This window comes from Acomys russatus, chromosome 21, assembly GCF_903995435.1.
Source record: "Acomys russatus chromosome 21, mAcoRus1.1, whole genome shotgun sequence".
Classification (NCBI taxonomy): Eukaryota; Metazoa; Chordata; class Mammalia; order Rodentia; family Muridae; genus Acomys; species Acomys russatus.
In genome coordinates this window covers 18,628,289-18,652,985 of record NC_067157.1, presented here as the reverse complement: position 1 = coordinate 18,652,985, position 24,697 = coordinate 18,628,289, and the positions used below count along the sequence as shown (strand labels likewise).

Sequence of the window (24,697 nt, the reverse complement as noted above, 5' to 3'; positions counted from 1 at the left end):
CACACAGTATTTTAAATGCCCAAATTGATTTGGCGTCAAGATTAAGGCATTTAGAAACATAATTAGTTATGCCTTCTCAGTCATATCCTAGTACATGTACTTAAAGGCGGATTTTATTATTCTCTGGAATACATACTTATATCAACTTAAATGAAAGGTCATAGGTATTCCTGTAAAAAAATAATCCCATTCTTAAAACAGAGTTGGAAAAATAGTGACCCCCCACCACCACCAAATGACCAGAAAGCAAGCATTTGTGGCTTCCTCAGGAGTTAGCCCCAGTTTCTAGAGATCTGTCTTTTCTGTGAGGTAGCTCAGTTTCAAGAGTCTGGCTAGGAATAAACACTATTATTTCACAGTGATTAAGTTTTCAGCCTACCCACAACCTACAAGTGTACTTTGAAATAAATTTACCTTTCTGTCATTAAAAGAAAACATTGTTGCTTTCATTTTTAGAGAGAAATCTATTACCCTGCTTGGATATGCTGCACTCTTCTGGGCATAGAATTTCATAGCAAGTACCAAAATAATCAAGTCATGAAATCGGATTGATCAAGCCGTAATTTCTTATTAGCCAGAATTTCTGAAGATGTGACCGGCTCATTTTGCACAAAACCAATACACAGCAAATAACGATGGCTAAAATCTAGTAGTTATTATTTAAATGAAAACTGCGTAGTATTTCTGACTTGGTTTTCTATTTTTCCATACAGTCCAACACCTGGAAACAACTGCAGCTGTGGGCACTCTCCTGGAGGGTGGTCACTGTTTTCCCTGGTTTAAGACAACAAGTCGAGGGAGGGCAAACTAAAATCACATTTCCGGAGAAGGTTGGGGCTGAACACCACTGCTACAAATTAGCTTCCAGGAGCGGGAAGTCAGTCACATTTTCCTCTCTGGTAACTGTTTCTTTTTGGAGCAACAGGAGATTCCATAACACAGTTTGGGAAATGTTGTCCTGTCCCTTCACCCAGAGGCAGGGGGGTTCCCAGTTAGGTCAAAATGTAGATTGTAGCAACACTGGCAGGGCATTCCAAGCGATGTCATGGGAGGTGGAGCCAGTCTCCATGACATTCCTTGAGACTGAATAAGGCAATGCTGTCTTGAAAACAATCTCAGTTGGATCAAGTCTTTCGTTCGCTGGGAGTTGTCGCATCCAAGACTTAATTTCAACAGGGTTCAATTTATTGCTTGGAGCTCTGGCAGCATAAAACTGTCTTCTCTGAATGGAAAATTTGACCAACTACGATGAGGTAAATGAATTTCGAAAGTGGGGGAGTATGGGGGAGGCACAGAACTTTTTTTGGAAGGGGTGAAGGTGCATACTTAGAGCCCCAAGCAATCTCTAAGCCAAAGTCTCCAAAGATGTAAAGCAGAGAGCTCAAAAGCTCTGTGCGGAGCCTAGGGACTTTGGGTTTGAGAGTTATTGGGCACCGGGGAATCCCTATCTTGGGTAACTGAGAGGTGACTGAAGAAAAGACTGGCTTCGAAACCATCCATTGCTCTGCGTTCTCCTAGGAATCGCCAACTGCGAGTGCTGGGGCATGCTGCCGCTTTAGGAACCACCTTTGGGGTTCCTGCCCGAGTGGGCACGGGGCGGAGTAAGCTCTCACCAACTGCGGCTCTAGTCCTCCGGGCGAGTGAGACCGGGCTCCGGGTCGCAGCCCCAGCCCTCCAGCGCCCGGGGGAGCCGCGACCTCCCCACCTCTGCTGGGCCCCCGCGAGGCTGCGCTTCCCGTAAACTCCCCGCCCTGCGCGGCCCCCTCCCCGCCTCGGCTCCACCCCCGCGGGACCCTGGGAGGCGTGAGATTGGCCCGGACGCGCTGTCACTCTCCGGACGCGTCACCGCCCTCGTTTCCGACCGCTCCGAGACCGGCAGTGCTATTAGTGCACCGCGGGGCCGCGGCGGAGGGCAGTTCCGTGCCTGGTTTGCCCGCACACGCCGGCAGGTCGGCACGCTCGCTCACCTGAGAGCAGTGTCCCGGGGCCGGAGAGCCTCCGGGCTGCACGCGCGCCACCGCCCTCCGGGACGCGCTCGGAGATGGGCAGCTGGAGAAGTTGACGAGCCCCCCACGCACGCGGCGCCCTCGCTGTCCAGAGGTGCGCCGCCCCTGCCACCGAGGTGTCCGCCACCCTGACCCAGATGTGCGCGGGACACCCTGCCTCCGCGACTGGAAAACTTCACCCCAAGTCGAAAGTGGGCTCCGAGGGTGGTGCCCACAGCTGGACCACTGGGCTCCGTACTCAGGAACTGTCCTGCTGTTCCCGGGGCCAGGGGAGGGCGGGGACCAGCTGGAAACTTTCTCACCACCTTCCTAACCACTGCGTTTCACTGTCTCCTCTCTCTACAGAGGCTACAGCCAGCCGTCTGTCGCGTGTGCCTCTTTGCCAAAGGAGCCGCCCCGGCGAGGAGAGCCGGAGGGGAGCCGCTTGCAACGGGGAGACCCGCCACCCAGACACGCGCTCTGGGCGGCCTGGATGCGCAAGAACCGACCCCGCAGCCGCTGACCGCCTGCGGCGGCGAAGTTTGGCTGCTGAGCAGCTCGGCGCCGGGCCCCTGGACAGACAGCCAACCGGCGGCCACAACGACCGGAGCGATGCCCGTGGGGGGCCTGTTGCCACTCTTCAGTAGCCCGGGGGGCGGCGGCCTGGGCGGCGGCCTGGGAGGGGGGCTTGGCGGCGGTAGGAAGGGGTCTGGCCCCGCAGCCTTCCGCCTCACCGAGAAGTTCGTGCTGCTGCTAGTGTTCAGCGCCTTCATCACGCTTTGCTTCGGGGCAATCTTCTTCCTGCCTGACTCCTCCAAGCTGCTCAGCGGGGTCCTGTTTCACTCCAACCCTGCCTTGCAGCCGCCGGCGGAGCACAAGCCGGGGCTCGGGGCGCGCGGGGAGGATCCGGCCGAGGGGAGAGTCTGGCACCGGGAGGAAGGCGTGCCCGGGGACCCTGGAGATGTACTGCAGGACAACTTAGCCAGGATCCGCGAAAACCACGAGCGGGCTCTCCGGGAAGCCAAGGAGACCCTGCAGAAGCTGCCGGAGGAGATCCAAAGAGACATTCTGCTAGAGAAGGAGAAGGTGGCCCAGGACCAGATGCGCGACAAGGATCTGTTTGGGGGCCTGCCCAAGGTAGACTTCCTGCCCCCCATCGGTGTGGAGAACCGGGAGCCCGCTGACGCCACCATCCGTGAGAAGAGGGCAAAGATCAAAGAGGTGAGAGTGAGTAAAACCCTGCCAGAAATCTCCCTCAGACGTCGCTGTGTTTTTCAGGGGTGGTTTGATAAGCGGCTGGAACTTAGGGCTTCAGCGTTATCACACAGAGGCGAGGGCGGTCTCTGCGTCCACCCTTTGCCAAAGGCTGCACGTTTGCCTTTTACTACCTTAGCAGATGTAGCCAGTTGGGATGTGAGGCTGAATCGGGTTTAACTTACATGTTGTGGTGAGCTTATGCTTTAAGAGGCAGGTGTGAGTGAGTACATGGGCATACACTGCCTCCTGGGCGGGCGCGGCGGCAGTTAGCCCACTCTGAAAACAGTCACTGGACAAGTATTGCACAGCCTCTCCTCAGGAAGGCTTGCAAGTGGTTTGAAACTGAAGCTGACTGCAAACGCAGGGCATCAGTCCCTCATGAGGCATGATGCAAAGGTTGTAGCAGCCAGCGAGCCAATACATCCAGTGTTCAGTCATGCGGCCTTCTCCTTCCAGGTGGCATTCTGTGTGTATGTAACAGGCTGTAAACTTGGAACTTGAGACTTCCTGTCATGGGCCACATGCTCTCCTTTGCTGCTTTAAAACGGGAGAAACACACACACACACACACACACACACACACACACACACACCTCTACTGCTTCTTGTATTTCTAGAACATTGTCAAAAAAGGGGTGTTCTCTGAGATGCAACAGGTCAATGTCCACAGTAGCCCGGTAAGAAATGTAATCTAGAGCAAACATGGACTTTGATAAGTCCTGTGTAATTTTTTTCTGGTTATCTTCGCTGGTGCCATGTGATTAGGGTTTTTGGGTTTTTTTTTTTTTTTTTTTTTTTTTTTTTTTTTTTTTTTTGGCAAGCTTAAAAGTGAAGGGACCCTAGGGAATCCTTCCAGGCGGTCATTTCAAAGGTGAAAGCTGATGAAACAGCTAGTGATCAAGTTGAGCCGTGAATGAAGAAGCGGAGACTTTCCAGTCACTGGGGCTCTGGGGACTAGTCTCCTTCCAGGCTGCTTCCCTGTGTTTTCCTGGGAATCCAGACCTGCAGAGCTATGGTAGAATCATGACATTCCCAACTCTGGTGCCATCCTCTGAAAATACGTTATGAATGGACATAATATCTTTATGAAAATGTTGTTTTGCTATTGGGGCCATCATCGGGAAAGGGTCCCAACAGCATTTTCAGGGGATAAACAGAATTCTTCAGAGGCTGTAAAGAAGTGTAAAGTGGCTGCAGAATGGAGCCATAGGGTGAGCTTAAGACCAGATGAAATTGGGTAAGGTGTCATTGAAAAAGTTCAAGCGGATGTGGGTCCCTTTCAGTCTCCTCTGAGATTATTGCCGTTTACCCTTCAGGCCCATCCGTCCATTTGTTTGACCATCCATTAGGCTCTCTGCTTTGCAGTGACCCCCGCCTCCCTCCTCAGGCATAGTGGGAGGATATGCTATCCCAAGCAGCTTCTCCCAACAGTTTTTCTTCTCAAGGAAATCCCAACAGTACTACTGTTACAGGAGAATGGGACACACTCCTGCCTCTTCCTAAACACCCTCCCAACCTTACCTCTTAGGCTCTTGAATCAATGCAGACCATTAGAAAAAAGCTACCCTCGAATGATCAGTTTCTGCCCCTGCTGCTGTTTGAAGAGAGCAATTCACGCAACGCATGCTCTGACTTCTGACTTCCTATGCGCAGCCAGTTAATGTGGGCTGTAGTTGGAGGAGGAAGGGATTGTAGACACCAAGGCATTAAGAAGCCAGCCACTGACAACTAACTGATAGTGGGTTTAGAATAGACACTATTTGCCGCATTTCACTGAGAGCAGCGTTATAGCAGCGTGTGCGTCCATCAGCTATGATACCCTCCTTGTCTGTGTCTCTAAATCAAAGGAACTGAATTTACCAGCTCAAGGAAGTGTGTGTGTTGCCTCTTGTCATTTGGTGCCAATATCTTAGGACCCGGTTCAAACTGCCCTGTTTTACAGAAAAGTGTTAGAACTATAAACATGGTCTTTTAAAATGCCATGCTGTTGTGAAAACCCCCGGTGGTCAGCACGATTTGCTTCGGTGTTTGGTCAAAGGCCAATAGGATGAAGGGAGAAATGAATTATAGGTTTCCATTAGCATAGTTCAAGCAGACATAGTCCTTTGTAAAAACCAAAACAACAACTCATCCTGTTCCTGTTTGTTACTCTTCGATAGCTTCCAGCCTGTATACAATAATTTTAGTGCCTCAGCCCCTTATGTCCAACTTAAGCTGTTCTAAAGGACCTGGTGTTTGGTCATGGAGGAGAAAAGTGGTTGGTGACACATCAGGCTTCAATTTTATACGTGTATATATTTTTATTTCCTGGGCTATAGGCTTTTTGCTGTGGCCCAGTAGCCCTTAGCCTTGGTTCTGGGTTGGTTTGGTTTGGTTTGGTATCTTCTGGTTGTGGTCTTTCTGCTTAAGTTCTTTATCATACTTGAATACAGTAAAAAATTTTATACTTAAAATTTAGAAGCTGTGAGATTGAATTTGAGTCAAATTCTTATTTCGTAAGTTTGGTTCAAAGGCAAATCACACTGGTTTTTTTTTTTTTTATAATGCTGACATAATTGCATTGTTGGTACCACCTTGGATTTTTAATAACTTTGTGTCCTAGGGGAGGTCGGCTGTAATTTGAAACAGGACACTGCCTTGACAAAGAGGGAGTGAACAAATTCTACTAATTCCAAAAATGATGGATTTGATGTAAACTTTCCTCTTTCTACCCATACGAAAACCTTGTGGAAACATTCATACCAGAATTTCCCTGGCTTGTGATATATGCCAAATGCATATTTATTGTCATGAATTGATCTCCAGAAAGTTGTACTCACATAACCCTGTGCTTTTAACAAAGTGTTAGAAGTTAAATAGCTTCATGAAATTATTACAGATGTACTCTTTTTTCCCTTCAACTCTCCCTATGTTTTTAATTAACAAGATTTTGTAAGAGGGTTTTTGGGGGGACCATGCGGGGGCAGTACATAGGTAAAACTGTGAGGAGTCTGTCCTGTACTTTAGGATGAGAGCCCTAATTTACTTTGAACAATAAACAAATTTTTTTTTCATTTTCTGAAGTTATGGGGCATTGTGAGTGACAGAAGAAAGCGAAGGACCCTTTTCATCCTGGAATCGCCCACAACATAAGGGAGGCATGGAGTTCTGAAGACTAGCAGCCTTGAGTCTGTCACTTATGGTTTTAGGGCCTGCCATCTATAGTCACAAATGTCTTTTCAGCTTCTCAAGAGCCTCTTTCATTCCAGACCTATTTGTAGACTCAAACATATAAAGAAAGATGCATATTGATGGCTAATGATTAAAATACAGTTTACACCAGCATTAATGGTGGGTGTGTGGGTGTGTGTGCGCACAGGCGCACATACATGTGCCCATGAGTGTTTCAGCACAGTTTAAAGTTTATGTTAAATATTAACTATTTGCCCTTTGGCCAAAGATCAGCTGTCATAATAAGTTACCTTGACAAACTGAAACAAAACAAAACAAAAAAATCCAAAACTTTTATTTTGAAACTTAACTTTCCAGATGACTTTTATGGGTTTAGTGTGGAAAAGAACATATACAATATAATGACGCTATCCTTTGAAGTCTTGACCCAAGGAGCTAGCACGCTTTTGAGTTATTTGCCAGCCCACTGTGCCACCCCCTCCTTGGTAGTCCTTACTAAATTGATGCTTGTGTGACCTGCCCCATTCAAGGATCCCAAAGCAAGGGAGCTATACAGATTTGTAAAGGGTTCTGTCTTCAACAGTAGATGAATAAGTCAGGATTTCACCAGTGTAAATACTAGAGCAGGTGCTAACTATTGAAGTTATATAAGCAAGAAAAAAAATAAAAGTGAACTGTCCTCAGTTTAATTTTCCACAAGCCGTTCTGTAAGCGCAGGAAAGGGAATACCTTGGCTTCATCGTATCAGGCAGCTGAGAGTCACATAAAGGAGGCGTGTGTAGGGCTTACAACCTAGGGAAAGCTGTGGAAGGCAGCTTGAAGATCTGCATCCTGTGCTGAATCCTCTGCAGCATTCCTCAGGTGAGCTAATCAGCTAAAGCATCTTGAGAAAGGGGTTCCAGTGCTTCGCCTGTGTCAAAACGCCTTTCTGAGAGACCTTAGCTTCTTCAGGTGTACTGCAGAACTCAACATACTTGAAGTATAATGTTTTAAAAGCCTTGACTATAAATTCTGTGCTAACGGGGGCTTTTAGCATGTGTGAAGGTCCTAAGGGAAGAATATGTACAGGTGCCTATGAAAAAAATGAAAGCTAAAACATAGAAGAGATGCAAAGTGCCCAGGACCTAACAATGCCCCCTAACCTAATAGGCTTTTACTTTCTTTTATACCTTATAGGAAACCAGAAACATTTTGCTTTGGTTAGCCAAAATAAGATCGTACCGGTAACATAAGTGATTGATACAATGATCTAAATAGAATTTTTAAAAAAGAAGGAAAAAATATGTTCATTAGTTTAAGGAGCATACTTTGTTATTTGGGGTGGGGTGGACAGGTGGTATCTTAGCTTTTCCCTCCTTGCCTTGTCTGATGGTCAGTGTCTGAGCTCCCAAAAATCAGCCCCCTGCCTCATGCTCTCTTAAAGGCCCTTTATACAGATTCTAAAACTTAATTTTTGCTTATCAACAATATGCCAGGAAAATGTTAACCTTGAGTTTTTGGTGTAGTTTGTGTTTTAAATTTTAAACCTCATGATATATATTAGATCATAAAATATCACAGCTGCATGAGACCTGAGTGATGCCTTAGCTCACGTGCTCTTGGTGCGGCTTCCAAAACACTAAGATTTTTCTGGAAATCACCAGTTAGTGGCAGAGTTGAATTGCAAATGGAAGTCATGGTTCTTGGTGAGACCTGCTCACTGTCCCTGTCACACTTAGTTTCCCAAACTAAACTCTCAGGACCGGTATTAGCAGGCTGACCATATTTGTTCACTACAGACCCTAACATAGAACAAGCATAGGACACATGTGACGCAACTCCGCCCTATTGTAAATTGTACGTTATTGGTTTTAAGTAAACTATAGTGAGATTTTAAAATGTTGGCGATGGATGTGCTTCGGGAGTTTTTAAAGTGATATTGGCTCAGCGTGACGTGATGTGATGTGTCTTCCTCTGTTTATAAAGTTCTCTATGAAGGTGGAAGCATTTTTAGCCACCACACTGTGGCTTTGTGTAGAGAAGCGGTAAAGAAGAAACAGAGAGGATTACAATATGTAAACAGGTGGGGGTGCCTAGAGAAGAGGGGTGCAGTGATTTGAGGGAGCTCTTCAAACCATAAGTCTTATGTGCTCTTCACCCATTACATTGTAGATAGCAGAGTTCACAGTTAACCTGCGAAACTATATAAGTTTTTGGAGGTACATATACATTAACACTCTCTCTCTCTCTCTCTCTCTCTCTCTCTCTCTCTCTCTCTCTCTCTCTGTCGCGCGCGCGCACACACACACACACACACACACACACACACACACACACACACACACACACACACACACCTGTAGGCCTCTCTGTCTCCTTGAGGAGGTCCTGGAAAGTCTGCTTGAGCGCTGTCCCCTCTTCTGCTCTTTTCCACTTGCAGTGACGTGAGAGGCAGAACCGTGGGTACCGGACCCAGATGACCTGGATCTGGGTCTGGTCATCACCATGTACCAGCTTTGTGACCTTTGCCAAGTTGTTGACTCCCTCAGAACTTCACTTTCCTCATCTGTAATGTAAGGATTATGTTAGTTGGACTACTTTGTTGGACCTCGAGGTTTAAAAGTGACCTTGTGCATAAAGCTAGACACGGCCACAGGCATGCTATTGGTATGTAGTAAATGACACTTGCTCTGTTATACTGCTACTACTTCCATGGATATAATAATGAAATTTCAAAAGACAGTTATAATAATAGTCAACATTAGGTTTTGATGATTAAAGAGATTCTTATACAGTTCATGCAAGCGATCTTCCCAGGTAGGTGAGGTTTTAAATTGTGCCGTGGTCGACTCTAATTCTCTTAGATTGCTAAATTCCAACAAACCTTTAATCTCTTTACACTTACATACTCAATGGATATATTTCTGTTTGTGTACTTCAGGGCATGTGTGAAAGGTGAACTCGTTTCTCACAGTTAGGTCTACTTGCTCTGTGGTGCTACCTTCAGGGTTGTCACAGTCAAGCTACCGCCTTAGGAATCGGTCCTCCAAAGAGACTGAGCAAAGTGAGTTTTACTTTGTTTTGTCCTGGGAGGGATGTTGGAAAGAAGTAAGAAGAAAATACATTTTAGATTTGGCAAGAAAAAATTTGTGTAATTATGATAAACTCTATAATGAGAGCCAAGCCCCATCACCTGATACTCAAGAGTTTTTTCAAATCGGTTATATTTTGTAGCTATTTGTCTTTTTTTTTTTTTCTCTTCAGAATTTCATATTGAACTAAGATGTGTCAGGTTTCAGATCCAAAAGGCCCTCTGACACCTTGAGGACTAATACTCACTTTAAATATTAGCCAAAAGGCCCCATTGGACTTCGTGGAATGTCCTTAGCATCTAAAGGATGAGGTGTGGGCGCCTGACTAGGCCCCTTCACATGGTGACACACTGAGTATAATGGGAACTGCACCCAGGAGACTGGTTGTTCCTGCTATGGCTCTCTTGCCTTCTGGATCCTGACTGGCAAGCCAGCAGCCCTGCTGAGAACATCTTGGAAGGAGATGGAACCGCTTCCGGTCTTCCCTGCAAAGGCAATGCTGGCTGATATTTGCTTTTAAGACGCCAGAGGCCACCTCACCCCACCTCCACAGTGTCCTGATAAAGGTTTCTGTGATCATTAGGTACCTGAAAGAAAACCAAATGAGATTAAGGCTTAAGAGCATTTAGGACTCAGTGCTCATCCATCCTGAATCCTCTAGCAGTTGCGTTGGGGCAATCAGAGCCCAGCAGTCCTACATGAAACTCAGATAAGTAAAATTAAAGACCCTTTGGTAGCCCTTCTGTTTCCTTGGCCTTTGTGATGAGAATCGCTCCCCGCCCCCTTCAGTCTCTCTTCCCAGACTATAACTTAAACAAATGCCCAGGCTCTGTGTTGCTGCACAGTTCTCTGATCTCAGGCAATATATTAACTTTTACTTGCATTTTAATGTATTTTGGTGTGGGTTTTTTTTTTTTATATATATAATTTTATTAGATTGTCTAGTCTCCAGACCCTCTGGTGAGTGTTTATCATGAGAACTTGGTGTGAAGGTAACACCCATTTATGAAAAAATGGGGTTTAGGGTTTAATAATACAGTACACCATACTCTAAAACCTTTTTTCGTTGCCACACTCCTGGGGAAGCCTGTTTGCATATGCCAAGAGTTTATGAGAAAGGGTGTGGCAGTAATTGATATTCAGGCCTTTGAACGACTGCACTTGAGACACGAACTCACGGCATGCAAACACCACAGCTGTTGCGGGAGCCTCTCACTGCTTCTATCAGAATCTTCTTCCGTGAATGGTCTTTTCAGGGTCTCTCGAGGAGCACTCTACCCGAAGGGACAAGAGAGCCTTGCAGATAAGCACGTAGAGCTCTTGGCCCTTTTTGAGGGTGACAGTCTGCATCTCCTGAGCTGAACGTTAGGCCACGACAGTCTGAGCTTAGCTTTTCTTTCACAGGAATATATATGCTAGAGCTACTAAACCCCTGTGCTTATTTGAGTTCTTTGTCGTTTGTTTTGGTCAGTTAGCTTTGGTTTTTGTTTGTTTCTGTTTTGTTTTTTGTTTTAGTTTTGGTCGGGGCATAAGTGAAGAAGACAGAGTTGTGGATGGCTAAGGTAGCACATGGGTGTGTACCCCATCTCAGAATCTTATTTCCAGCTGTTCAAACTTCTCCCTTCTTGGCTGTAAAGCATTACCAAAGTCTACACCGTTGAATGTGCTCAGTAGAAATTGCCGTTCTTTACGATTTGTTTTCGCAAGGGAAAAAGTACGTTTTAGAAGCAGCTAGTACCTTTCCTATGTATATTACTGTAAGCCAAGGCCTGTGTTTTCAAAGACAGCTGAAGTGTGTGGGCGAAGGTCTTAAGCAGATTCACCATGCCTATCTCTGCCTACCGTGTTAACTCATTCACAGCTTTGACCATACTGTAGATAAATGCTTTTAATTGTTTAAATTTTCTTCTGTGGTTTTCTCAAAGCATATTCAGTCAGGTAAATGCCTCATGGTTTACCATTTCTTTTGACCTGAGCATTTACTTATTTTTTCCACACACATAAAAAATACTAAGATATGCCTTTATCTGGAGATTTTATCTCATTCTTCCTTATAAGCAGGTTGAACTGAAATATCTTAGTACATTCTAGGTGCAGTGCCCCCAAACCATCACGACTTTCACCAGTCCTATACTAAAGGCAGTCTATTGGACCATTATATTTTTTGTAAGTGATGGGACAATGTTTTGCTTTGGATTTTAACCCTTTCCATAAGCCGATCCTGAGTTTATTATCTGGTCTTCACTTTTAAGTTGAAGTTGGAATTTTCTTATCTGTTCCTTGATGATATCTTTGCCCCTCTGCAGATCTGTGGGTGATGGAAGAAATCTTCTTTGGTTTAGATTCACTGACATTTTAATATGTAAAAGGATACTTGAAGGTTAAAAATAATAAAACATACTTAAGAAATGACTTGCCCAAAATGGAAGGCCTTAGAGAGTTGAATTCTTAAGAAACTTTACCCAAAAGACACCTTTTACACTTTTAACCACTTACCTTCTTATTTTTGAAGGAACAAACTAATCTTTTGTGAGGTAGAGATCTTTGATGATGTAAACAAACATGGTTTTTTTTGTTTTTGTTTTTTTATCTAAGCTAGTTTTAAGTAGAAGGGAAGCCTGGGATTGTGGAGTTGTGGAATCTGTTTTGATTTTTGACTGGTTCCTTCAGAGCAGATGTTTGTTGATGCAGTCTGTAGACTAGTTAGGAGCTGTGTGTTCAAAAATGTGGCTGAATGTGGACCTTGAATAGCCTGCTAGACATCGGGAGTATCTAAATTTGGCTTTGAGACTGTGTGAACACGATGGCATAAATGTGTAGTTATTTCTATAAGGGATGGTAGTGAGTTTAGAATATTTAAGAAGCTGATCTCTGAAACATGTTATTTTTGTTGTCAACTGGCGCTGTTGAATGTTATGTCTCATCAGCTACAGGTTTTCAGCTCATGATTAGAACGCCCGAGTGGTCCATACTCTGGTTTAAGGAGTTATTGCCACAAGTCAGCAATTTTGTAAGGAATTCTTACTGAGAGACGTAAGGGGACCCTTTATGTAGTATAAAGGATGCTGTCTTTGATGGTTGGCTCAGAGTTAATAAACTGTATACATTCACTCACATTAAGCACTTCGGCTAGTCTTCATTATGTAACCCTCCTGGGCTTGCTCAACGCAGAACGTGTGTAGAAGAACTCAGTAGCTTTAAACGGGGGAGGTCAGTGGATTCGAGGAGCAAAGAGATGAAGATGATTTATTAACTGCTATTGGAAACTGCATTAGCAGATCAAGTGAATGAAATTATGATTTATTAGGTATTGTATGCGTAATAAGATGAAGTCAGGACGGGTTAGAGTTACTTGTCTTTGTCCTTAAGAATACAGAATTTCTGTGCCATGGGCTCATTGTTATGCTCATTAATGTAGTCTAGAACCATCATCCCGGGAGAAGGAGAAGGTCTATTCCTTAAGGACCCATCAGATAACTTGTTCACTGCACTTAAGTTCTCAAGCAGGGTCTAGCAGCGGGAGTAGCTCCAGTTACTTGACCTCCTTTTAAATAATCATACAAGTATTCCTGAGCTGCCAGCCTCCGTCTAGTGAAGAGGCCTGGAATTTTGTTCTGCTTTGTTTCCCAGTCAGAAGTCCTGATTCATATCTAGTGGATGAAGAGAATAATGAATATAGAAGATGACCTTTTCCAGTTTTAAAGCTGTTTCTTGGAAGGATTTATACAATGAAAACTGTATTTGTTTTATTATGTGACTTGTAGACTGGCTGTGAATGTGGTTCATTAAAAAAAAAAAAAAATCCTTTAAGCAAATGTAACATCACTGGAATAAATGTAAATGACTGTGGGATTCTGTTAAAGGTCACCACTTTTTTTGGAGTGAAAAAGCTGTAGTCTCTTGAAAAGTCACTCAGCCTTCTGTTTTACACTCAGTATTTGGTTTCTCAGGTGTGGGGCTCTTAAAGGGCCCTCAACCATTTCTTGTCATCATTTTCTAGGGTAGTGACTATATTTAGTAAGGCCTGTCATTTTCCTGATATTTTGATTTTATACATGATAGATCTAATTAAAATTTTCTTTTCCATTCCTACAGAAGTTTTCGAGACAAAGGGATTTTAATAAGCACTGCTTACAGTATAACACAGTGTGATTAAAAAGAAAAAAGTTATAAGTGAGTTTTTTCCCTACCAGAAAAATCAGAATTTCCTCAGCGTGTTTTTCCCTGTAAGAAAAGTGTGGAAGAGAAAGACCCTTGGTGTCTTCCTTCCCAGATTGATGTTGTAGTTCCTGAAAGTGGCTGTCTCATTTTAATAAATGCATGGCAGAGCTCTGTGGGATATACACATTTGCCAGTGGCCTCCCTTCTAATCTATTCTGCAAATTCATCTTCCTAAAACACCATTTCTCTCCTCTTGCCCTGCTAAGGGTTCTAATAATTCGTCATTTCTCTTAAGGGGCTGATTCAAACTGACACACGTCAGAATTCCCTGGAGAATGTGGGAAGGCACAATGGATGACTGAGCTCCTGAGTACTTGATACAGTGGGACTGGGTGGGTATTTTTAGCGTGACACCGGGAGTAATGCTGTATAGTGACTTGAGTCTGAAAAATGTCGCTCTTCTTGCCTGAGACCCATGGTCACATTTGCTTCTTCCCACCTCTTCAGTCCCTAGGAAGGGCCCTGTTGTCATTGAACTTGTGTAGTTACTGTCACCAAAATGCAGCTCTTACCAAACAAACATCCTCTCACTTGCTCGGACTCCATTTTGTTAGGAAGCTCTTGCTCCATCGTCTTCAGTAAGACCTCCTGTCTCCGAATTGCCACGTTGTTTATTACTTCTTTCCTTGAACCTGCAGGTGACAATGTCACTGCTCTATCGATCACCTTCCTATGGCCTTCAGAGCTCTTATAAGTGGAGACACCTTTTCCTTTCCAGTAGGTTCCTGGCCCAAAAGTAGGTGACAGAAAGCAGTTGATCATAAATGTGACCCAAATGAGGAGCAAAAATCTTCCCAGGGCCAGAAATCTTCCCAGCCTAGTGAGGTGGCACACCCGAGTGGAAACCCTTCGGTCTTCCCTTCCCTCACCTGTGAAATTAAGGGAATACCTCTCTCTTACAGAACCGTTAGAAGCACTAAAGGAGAAAAAAGTGTATGATTCTCTCAGCATGATGCCTGGCAGCTAATATTATTTAATAAACAGCACTTATTTGTTAGCAGCCAGGAATTGGTGGGAGTAATGATTGTGAATTTTCATTAAGAAAGATATTTAGAACCCAGGAGCATGGCTCACACCTGGAATGTCAGCATTCCGGGAGGCTAAGGGAGGCCAACTGTGGGGAGGTTGAGGGAAGCGGAGATTCCAAAGTGATACCTTGTTTCAATACACACACACACACACCCACACACACACACAGACACATAGACACACACACAGACACAGACACATATACACACACACAGAGAGGCATGCACACACACATACACACATATACATACACGCACACAACACTGCACACGCATATACATACACGCACACACACACACACACAGACACACACACAGACACAGACACATATACACACACACACAGAGGCATACACACACACATACACACATATACATACACGCATACAACACTGCACACGCATATACATACACGCACACAACACTGCACACGCATATACATACACGCACACACACACAGATACTTAGACATACGACATACACACAGAGAAACATACGCACATACTCACACACACATACTCCCACACATACATACACACATAGACACATGCACACACAGTAAACATACACACAGACATTCACATAGACACACACAGACATAGTAGGTAGACACACGCGCACACACACACACCTACTTAGACAATAAATTGAAAATAAGATGTTATTTACAGGATATAAACGCGAAGTTTGGTACAGTCGCACTGTACTGCTGGGAATCTTGGGTTTTCCATTCTCACCTTCGTTTTAGTTACCCTTGCCCCAGCCCTTGCTTCCCATGACAGGAAAAAAGGCGCTGCTCGCCTTGATTCTGTTGCTATCCTACGGAAGCAGTGCTCATCCCCAGGAAAACCACACAGGGTGCTGAACTAGACGGTTTTCATCTCTTCATCGGTGTCCATCACCCCTGGCTCCTTGGCTTACTGCTCATATCCAGAGACAGAAGAAAAGGCCGGGAGAAGGGGGAATCTGGGTGAAACTGCGTGGGCACTGGAAGGAATGTTTTGTGAACCGAAAAGCTGAGAGTGTTTCAGCCATGTGCATAAGTTTAGCTCAATAATTAGGTCAGTGTGCTTTCAGTTTACGACATATCTACAGCCTCAGTGATAATACACATTGGCTATTAGCATGGCTGCAGCGTCAGCCATGCTGGCTCCTAGCACATTGAAAACAGGAACTAAAGAGTAAAATGGAAAACTGCATTGATAATTTGGTTAGCTTTAATCGGCTCGTTATTAACCTTGTGGGTTGTGCGTAACAGGCTAAATTTGAAAATAGGGCATCAGCTAATACTTTCGAAGCTTACATCTTCATGAGCATTGTACTCGTGAAGGCTTTCTGAAGAGGACTGGACTCCTTTTTGTCTCGACATAAGAAGGGACATACACGTATGTTCTTCAGAGTCAACCTAAAATTTTATAACAGAGAGCCGATGGCATCATTATTTATTTTTAAAGCTATTTGATATGAAAATTGCAGGCACTAATTAAAAAAAAAAAAAGAATACTGACACAGAAAAGTAAAAGATGTTCTTCGCTGGCGACAACTGTATTTGGTCTCCTTTTCCTCCTAACTGTATTTGATTGCTCCACCCTGTGTGTGTATCTCTCAGGCTTAGTGCTTTAAGTGTTTGTACTCAGGAGTAGGGGAAAGAATGAAAGCTGAACTGAAAGTATCTGTCTAGTTCCCTGTCCTCTCGCAGTGCTGAATTTTCATAAATTAAGGCAGCGGTCTTGATTCTGAATGCAGCATAGTACAGTGCTTTTGAAGGAGTTGCGTGGGGGAGGGGCAGCGCTGCCTGCGCCGCCGGTCTCTCTTCAGGCTTCTCTAAAGCAGTGTGCAGAAGGTCCTTGCCCACAGGTCTGGAAAGCGGTGGCTTCACTTCTATGGTTGTAGTTCTCCACCCACCTGTGGTCTGGAGAATTACACTCCAGATTTCCTGAGGAAAATATTACAGTCTGGGTTCACAAAGGATTTTTTTTTTCTTCTGAGGTATACTCTAGCAATGAACATTGCAAACTGACAGGCTCCGCAGTGGTTGGAGTTAACCAGTTGTAGATTCTTCATCAGGGAAGCCAACCTGGATGGATGTATCCGTTTAAAGTTTTCATTGAATCTCTGGCCTTGCACGGATGGAAAGAGGTCAAGGGTTTTATAGCCCAGTGTGGAACACGTGATCAGGCATTAGTTTCTGTTTCCATAAAGCTGTTCGAGTGCTTCCTGCCTTGTTATAGCATCACCTCCCATCCTTCTCTCTCTCAGAGAGAGCAGATGTAATGGCTTGAACAGCCCTGCCAGAGGGAGCAGAGATGAGACTGCACTTTACCCCCACGTCAGATCTCTAGTCACCTCAGTCATGAAGGGCCCCCTCTCATCCAGTTCTCAGCAGGGGCTGAGCACTGCTTTCCTTCCTGGAAGTCTGTGAGGGGAATTCCAGACGTGCGATGTGTACAAAGACAGATCACCATTCCCTTGACCTACAGGGCACTCAGTGCGCTTTAGAATTCCAGCGGGAGAAAGCTGTCAAGGTACATGATTGGTTAGCATGTCTGCCGGCCTCTTCTCTTCCATGCAGTTGCTCAAAGCCCATTTCAGGAAGCAGGGCCTGATTGATTGCAGGTCTTACGTAGCATCACCATAGAGTGCTTGGTCTCTCCCAACACACTGGAGAATTTTTGGTGGATGGAATGTTCGAGGACTAGTGTAAGGGAGGCAAACACAACTGCCAGGTAGGGAAGAGTTTTTGTTTGTTTGTTTGCTTGCTTGCTTGTTTACTTTCAGGCAAGCCTATGCACTCCACTCCACTCTGGAGTGTTTTACAAACCCCAGTGCGAGGTGGGAGTGGGGGGTGGGACCAAGTACATTAGTGGCCAGGAAAGGGAGTATCTGAGTATGTTTCCTGCATTCTAAAATGTTCTCATTGTTACATAAGAGAAACCCAAATTGGATTTGTTAATTTATTTTGTGAAACGGTTTCATGTAGGCCAGGCTGGCCCCACAGTTAGTGTGTGTACCCAAGGATGACCCTACATTTTTTGGTTCTTCCGCCTGCTTCCATCAATCAAGGGCTACCATTCCAGGTTGTGGTACCATGCCTGATTTATGAGATTCGGTTCAAACCCATGCACTCCACCAACTGAGCGACATCCCTAGCATGATGTAGTTCTCTTTTTTTTTAAATATATTTTTTATTGAAACAGAATCGCACCACTTTCCATCCTCCCTTTCTTCGCTCTATCCCCTTTTAGTTACTCTTCCTGAAGCCCCCCGTGATGTCTTCCCTAAAGTTGATAGCCTGTTTTTGATATATATATATATATATATATATATAAAGATAAGTATTTATGTATATTCACAGATATATACATATAAATACGACTTGGCCAGTCTGTTGTATTGGCGAGGCATATTTCTGCCCCCTCTCCCAACAGTCATTAGTCGCCTGCAGTTCTTTGTCTAGGGCTAGGACCCTGAGAAATTATAAATTTTGCCTTCATGTTTTAAAAGTACTTCTTACTTGACTCTTAAACCTCAGCTTTTACTTTTCAGGCGTACTTGGTTTAAGAATCTCAACAGTGGCATGGCCTGATGATGTACTCCTCATGCCTGGCTTGAAAAGCCAGGAAGCTGTTAGTACCACACACCTAAGACAAATGGCTCTTCAGTCTTGCTCCCCAGCAAGCTCCTTATTCTCCTAATGGAATGGCTGTGCAGTTCTTGTCTTCCTAACTGGTGTCCTGTGTGGTATGATCTAGATGAGTTAAAGCAGTTAGTGTGTATTTGAAAATCTCATCTTTGCATAGATATGTTTCCCTTATCTTCCGTCTGAGAAGGGACAAAGGGAAGTCAGACCTGGAAGGATGGCACTGTCTCCATCCCATAGTCTAATTACAAAAGGAAAACCTATGTTCCCTTTGTCTGGAAAAGACTCTCTTGAGAGTAATAGCTTGCTCAACATCAAGCATTTTTATTGGTGTGAATATGCATATTTTCCCTTGATGATGTGTGTATATATGTGTATATATCTATAAAATACATGGGATATGTATATGCATAGTAAACACAAGCAGTTTTAATTCTGAAGTAGTGAAGAATCACCGGGTAATGGCCGTGTCCCATTTGTTGAGTGTTTATAGGGGCACGATGCTAGCCTATTTTTGCATTTCTTACTTAATTCTTAGAAATCCCTGTGACTTTTGTATTATGTTCCTCTTTTTACATAAAGGAAATTGAAACTGAGGAAAGTCAAGCAAATTGCACATGGTTACTTGAGTCCTGTGTGCTCATCGAGTCGTTGTCTGGCCCTAACACCCATCCTTCTCTGTTGACTCCCCTCAGCACCAGGGCTTGGGTCTTTGCAGGCTCTTGTGTCATGGTCACTTCTCTGCTTGAGAAGGGAGAAGGAGAAGTCAGACATGGAGGGATGGCAGTCTCCATCCATACTTTGATTATGAAAGGAAAACCTATGTCCAATTTGTCTGGAAAAACCTCTCTTGAGAGTAATAGTTTGCTCCACATCAAGCATGTTTATTAGTGTGAACACTTTTATATGTATAAATGCATGGGTATGCATGCATATAATTATTTAAAGTAATGCTTTAGACATCAATGAAAGTAATTAGGGGCTCTGGAAAGCTGTCTACATCAAAAGGAAGAGAAATACCACAGGCACTGGAAGAAACACAGTAGGACAGCTATGATTCTTAAAATTTAAAAATATATAATGTTGTAGTTATTACATTTTAATCTAGAGAATCAGTCTATAAAGTATGATTATATTAACCCAAATTTCATAGTTTAAATTCATGATAAGGCTTACTACCCCCACCTCTTATAAAAAAAAAAACTTTACAAATTCAAGGGATAATGTTACTGGCTTGGTGCTGAGGTTTTGGATACAGGCAGGCTGTAGCTTAGTGGTAGAGCATGTGTCTAGTGTATGTGCTGCTTTGGGTTCCATCCCGGGCGTTTGCATAGAAGCAAAAGTAAAGATGATGTTCAGTCCCACTTAACAGACACACCCAGACATTATAGCACTTTTCAAAATGTGTATAGTAAGCAATATAGTAATCATTGTACTCAATTCATTCTGTTTGTGTGTTTAATAAATGAGATTAGGAATCACTGCCAACACTCATACAGCCGCTGAGAATTACCACTTTTCAAGTGCCACTCAAAGGCACTGGAGAGTCTGTAGTGAGCAAGAGAGATGCAGCCACTCCCTCCAGGGAACAGAGAGGGTAGAGGGTATACACAAAGACAGTGTAGGAAGTGCTGTGGTGGGGCAGGTAGAGGGCACACACAAAGGCAGTGTAGGAAGTGTTGTGGTGGGGCAGGTAGAGGGCACACACAAAGGTAGTGTAGAAAGTGCTGTGGTGGGGCAGGTAGGTGATGCCATGAAAATTGCAATAGAGAGGAGTGAGATTTGTGGTCACTCTCCAAGGTCAGGGAGACTGGTTCCTAAGTGACGTAAAGTACTGGAGAGTCCTGAGAGTGAATAGGAGTTAGCCAGTGGTGGGGCAGGAGGAGCAGTGCGTTAGGATAGGAAAGGGTGCTGTGACATGGTCACAGCAGTTAAAGCGTCATGGCCTGTGTTCATCCTCTATCCTGAGATCACTGAGAACCCTGAGATGGTTCTAAGTTGAGATTATCATGTCAATTTTTCATTTTTCCCATAAGATCTAGGTCCAAGGACATGTTCAAAGACTTGGCTGTGATACAGATGCATACGGTGATACATAAATGGGCGGTGGAGAGTGAGAAAGTCGTGTATCCTTGGAATATTCTTTTTAACGTGTAAACCTTTGTGAGCACTAGCATGAGAAATGAGGGGAGGATTAGAGGATGAAAATGTGTGGTTTTAGGTTGTTTCGTTTGTTTTGTTTTTGAGCAAGATGCTCAGGATCACAGGTGAAGGAAGGGTATGCATGGTGTGTGTGTGTGTGTGTGTGTGTGTGTGTGTGTAAGGCGTGTGGCCAACATGGTTTGGGAGATGCTTCAGACAGGTGAAAGTCACCAAATGGACACAATGTCTAAGGCGGAATATACAATACTGCAAAGGTTTAGTGTACAGCCACAAATGATGAGGTCATCCAACCCTGAGAGCCAGTAAGAAGCATAAGGACATTGTCCTATTAGAAGTGGCAAAGGCCCAGAAGTCTGAAGAACATCAAAGTTTAAAGGATAAACAGAGAAAGAAAAAGAGATAGATGCAAAAAACAAAACATGCAGAGTGCGAGCACCCTGGACCATCTTTCAGTACTTACTATCATAACGGAGTGAGTTTCGGCTGTGTCCTGTGCTTCTGCGAGGGACGATAAGGACGGGAGAGAAGTACCCTTTGGATTTGGGGATAGGTAGAACAAAACGGAGTCCAACTGGAATGGACTCAGTGAGAATTTGGGTAGAAGGAATGTCCGCCCTAGAGCTAAGGACAGTCAAAGAAGTCTCATGGTCACGGTGGATGAGGTGGGGGTGATATTGGTAGCTGTAAAAGGATGAGTGACTACAGAGAGGCTGACGAGAGAAACAGGCAAGGTAGACATTGCCGAGCACGTTGTTGTGTTGGTCGGCTGAGGCCTGTCACTAGATGGATTTTTTTTTTTCATTACGAATATTCAGTGACTTTATTAGTCACTTTTCTATTGCTGTGACAAGCACCATGACCAAAAGCTACTTGGAGGCAGGATTATTTCATTTTACAGCTTGCAGTCCATCACGAAGGGAAGCCAGGGCAAGGACCCAGGGCAGGAGCTTGGAGGTGGAAACAGAAGTAAAGGGCATAGAAGAATTACATACTTCTATCATATAACACTGGTGTAGACTCTGTGCCATTAGCTATTGGAGGCATGTCGTTTTTCTTTGTGATTTTACAAAAAGTTAAAATTAAGGGATTGCCCTGAGTCTCAGAAGAGACTTTGGACTTATAAGCAGTGTTGAGACTGTGAAAGACTATGGGGACTTCTGAAGTCAGACTTACTGCATTTTCCAGTTACATGAGCCTGTAGGGGTTAGGGAGTGGAATGGAGTGGTTTGAAAGAGAAAGTTCCCTGTTATCTTGGGCATTTGAATACTTAGTCCCCATTTGGTGGCTCTGTTTGGCAAGGCTCCGGAGGTACAGCCTTGCCTGGAGTTAAGTATGCCCCTGGGGGTGGGCTCTGAGAAAAAGCCTCACCTACTTCCAGTTTGCTCTCTCTGCCTTGTCCTGGTGATCAAGATGTGAGCTCTCAGCTTCTTGCTCCTGCAGCCAAGCCTGCTGCTGGCTGCCATGCTTCCAGGTCACGATCGGCTATTATCTCTCTGGAACCAGAAGGAGAAATACCCCCTTTCCCCCTTCCTTAACTTTTGGCTGCGGTGTTTTTAAATATAACAATAGCGAAGCAACTGATAATAGCCATGTTTCCCACTGTGAAGAAGGCAGGCCAGCAGATAAAGCTAGCCTCGGCCTCTCCCAGGTATCTGAGGCAAAAGAAAGGCACACGGTCCCCCAGGGAGTTTTTTAATAACCTAATGTAGAGAGGACTGTTTGTAAGAACATACATCCATTCAGCATTGGTCAAGAAGAGGAAGGAACGGACAGTTGGTGACGTGTGATCCTCTTGAGTGCTGAAGGGCAGAGGACTGGATGGCTGCACCCAGGTCTGCAAACGTCCCTGCTCTATCTAGATAGCTGCTTTGTTGCGGCCACCAGACTGGAAATGTTTCTGGTGTAGACCTACTTGTCAAAGTTACCTTGGCTGGGGTTTCATCTTTACGTTATCCTATTAATTGTAATACAAACGAGTCTGCTTAAATACTAGTTCGTGAACCAAAACTACGCCCCTTTTTTTTTGGCTTTCTGTTGCTGCTATAAACACCATAACCAAAAGTGACTAGGAGACGAAAGGGTTTAATTTAGCTTATAATCTGTAGCCCATTATTGAAGGAAGTGGGGGTGGGAACTTAAATCAAAAGTAGAGACAGGAACCATGGATGTGAGCTGTTTACTCTCTTGGCTCCCGGGTTCATGGTCAACAATCTTTCTTGTATAAGCCAGGCCTGCCTCCTTAGGGATAATACTGCCCACAGGGGCATGGAACCTGCTACACCAATTAACACTCTAGAAATTCTTCCTGCAGACAGGCCCATGGGTCATTCTGATGGAGACAGGTCCTCATTCGAAGCTCTCTGTTCATAGTGAGTCAACTTGACAACCAAGATGGTAGACATCATGTATGGTCCACCATTTAACCTCCCATTGCTGTCTGATAGTGTGATGAAGAGTCTGAATTTTAATGGTGATCCATCAATGAGAGCACGTGGGGTTAAGTGTGAACACCCAGAGCCCAGTTTATTTCAACTTTACAAAATAAGCATGCCTTATTACTCATCTTTCAAAACCCTGACTGTCTGTCAGGATTAGATTTGAATCTTATCAATTTCATGAGTTTTTACCTGGGGTTTTTCCCTGACAGCAGGAAATAAATTCTCTATGTTTTTTTAAAAAATGATTCTTTGTTTAAATGTGTACATGCATGCATGCATACATACATACATACATACATACATACATACATACATGGCATTCTTACTATTCAAGGCAGCATATGAACAGGGAGTGAGAAGCTAAGTGTGTGCTTGGCTTTGTCACTTACTACCACTCCTGCCATGTGCACTTCATGATGCTATTGAACCTGTACATTCATACTAATACTTGTTTCAGGAAATAGATTAAGGTTTGAAAGATCAAGTACCTAAGCTACCCCCCCACCCCCCGCCACCCGCATCTGCCATATTGACTACGTTCATGGAATTGGCAGTTGACAAGTCAATTGCTCGCTTCCTTGTCTTGCACATGTTGTGCGGTGTGAGTATTCTCTCACTATGGCAACAAATCATCAAGACTACGCCAGCTTTAAGCTGTATAAATTACTGCTCAAGCTCTGTGGAGTAGGAGTGGCTTGTTTGCTTTCTCTACACTAGGTCTCCTAAGGCTCGAGGCAAGATGTCATCTGACCTGGTTTCTCAGCTGGAGGTTAGAGAGCCTCTGCTTAAAATCACTTTGGGGCATGTTCTATTTGTTTTTGCGTTGGGACCAGTTTAAGTGTGTTTTAGAAGTTTGTATGGACAGCACAATTGCTGTTAGCTGTACTCAGCATCACTATAAATCCCTTAAACATGATGGGATGCGTTGGGACCAGTTTAAGTGTGTTTTAGAAGTTTGTATGGACAGCACAATTGCTGTTAGCTGTACTCAGCATCACTATAAATCCCTTAAACAAGCTGGGATGCTTCACGCATCTCTATGTGTAGGGGCCGCCTCACACCTTCATGCGTTTTTTCCAGTCATGTGTAGGAGGTGTGGAAGTGAGCATCCTCTTCTGTTTTCAAACCCCAGCATCCCCTGAAGTCGGGCCTTGCTTCACGGCTGATGTTCCCCTCTGCAGGCGGCATCTCCTGGCCCCAGATGAAGTCTGCTCTCTGCTCTCAAAGGCTCGGTGATTGGTTTGAGCTCCCAGCATACTCCAGGATTATATCTTGATGTTCAGGTCAGCTGACTTATCCACAGAGATGTTTGCTCTACTTGCCAGTTCCCTTCTGCCATGCAAAGTAACGGACACGCCTGAGGATGTCAAGGACCACTCACTGTGGTTACCTTGTCTAAGTACTTAGATGAAGTCAGGCTCAGTCCCCTGAATACACAGAGCTCCTCAACAGCCATTGTTGACTAACTCTGCAGCCTATACCTGTGATTTGTGTTCACCCCAAACAAGCTATTACCCAAGAGCTATGTAGTGCCTTTAGTTATAGATACATGACCCAAATAAAAAAAAGCTCCCTTTGACATAGTCCCTTCCTATTGGTGACAGCCACTTCTGTGTATATAGATAACCAGGAAAACAAAGAGGGTGTCCACATGTAAAGAGGATGAGTAGACGGAAGAATATTCCATGACTTCTTCGGGCTTTCACTGATGCCTTCCTAAGTG

General features: G+C 44.4%; 1 protein-coding gene across 3 annotated transcripts in view; it reads left to right on the top strand.

The window, feature by feature from the left end:
* The first annotated feature begins 1,090 nt into the window (after positions 1-1,090).
* Positions 1,091-24,697, top strand: part of Man1a1 (mannosidase alpha class 1A member 1) — a 178,943-nt gene continuing 155,336 nt past the window's right edge. The window contains exons 1-2 of one of the 3 annotated variants that reach the window (XM_051164419.1): positions 1,091-1,253; positions 2,352-3,206. In XM_051164419.1, the coding sequence (XP_051020376.1) occupies positions 1,227-1,253; positions 2,352-3,206 (882 nt within the window). In that variant the 5' untranslated portion in view covers positions 1,091-1,226. Of the gene's footprint in view, positions 1,254-1,904; positions 2,123-2,351; positions 3,207-24,697 lie in introns of those variants that run through there. The other 2 variants (XM_051164420.1, XM_051164421.1) reach the window with 2 other exon arrangements.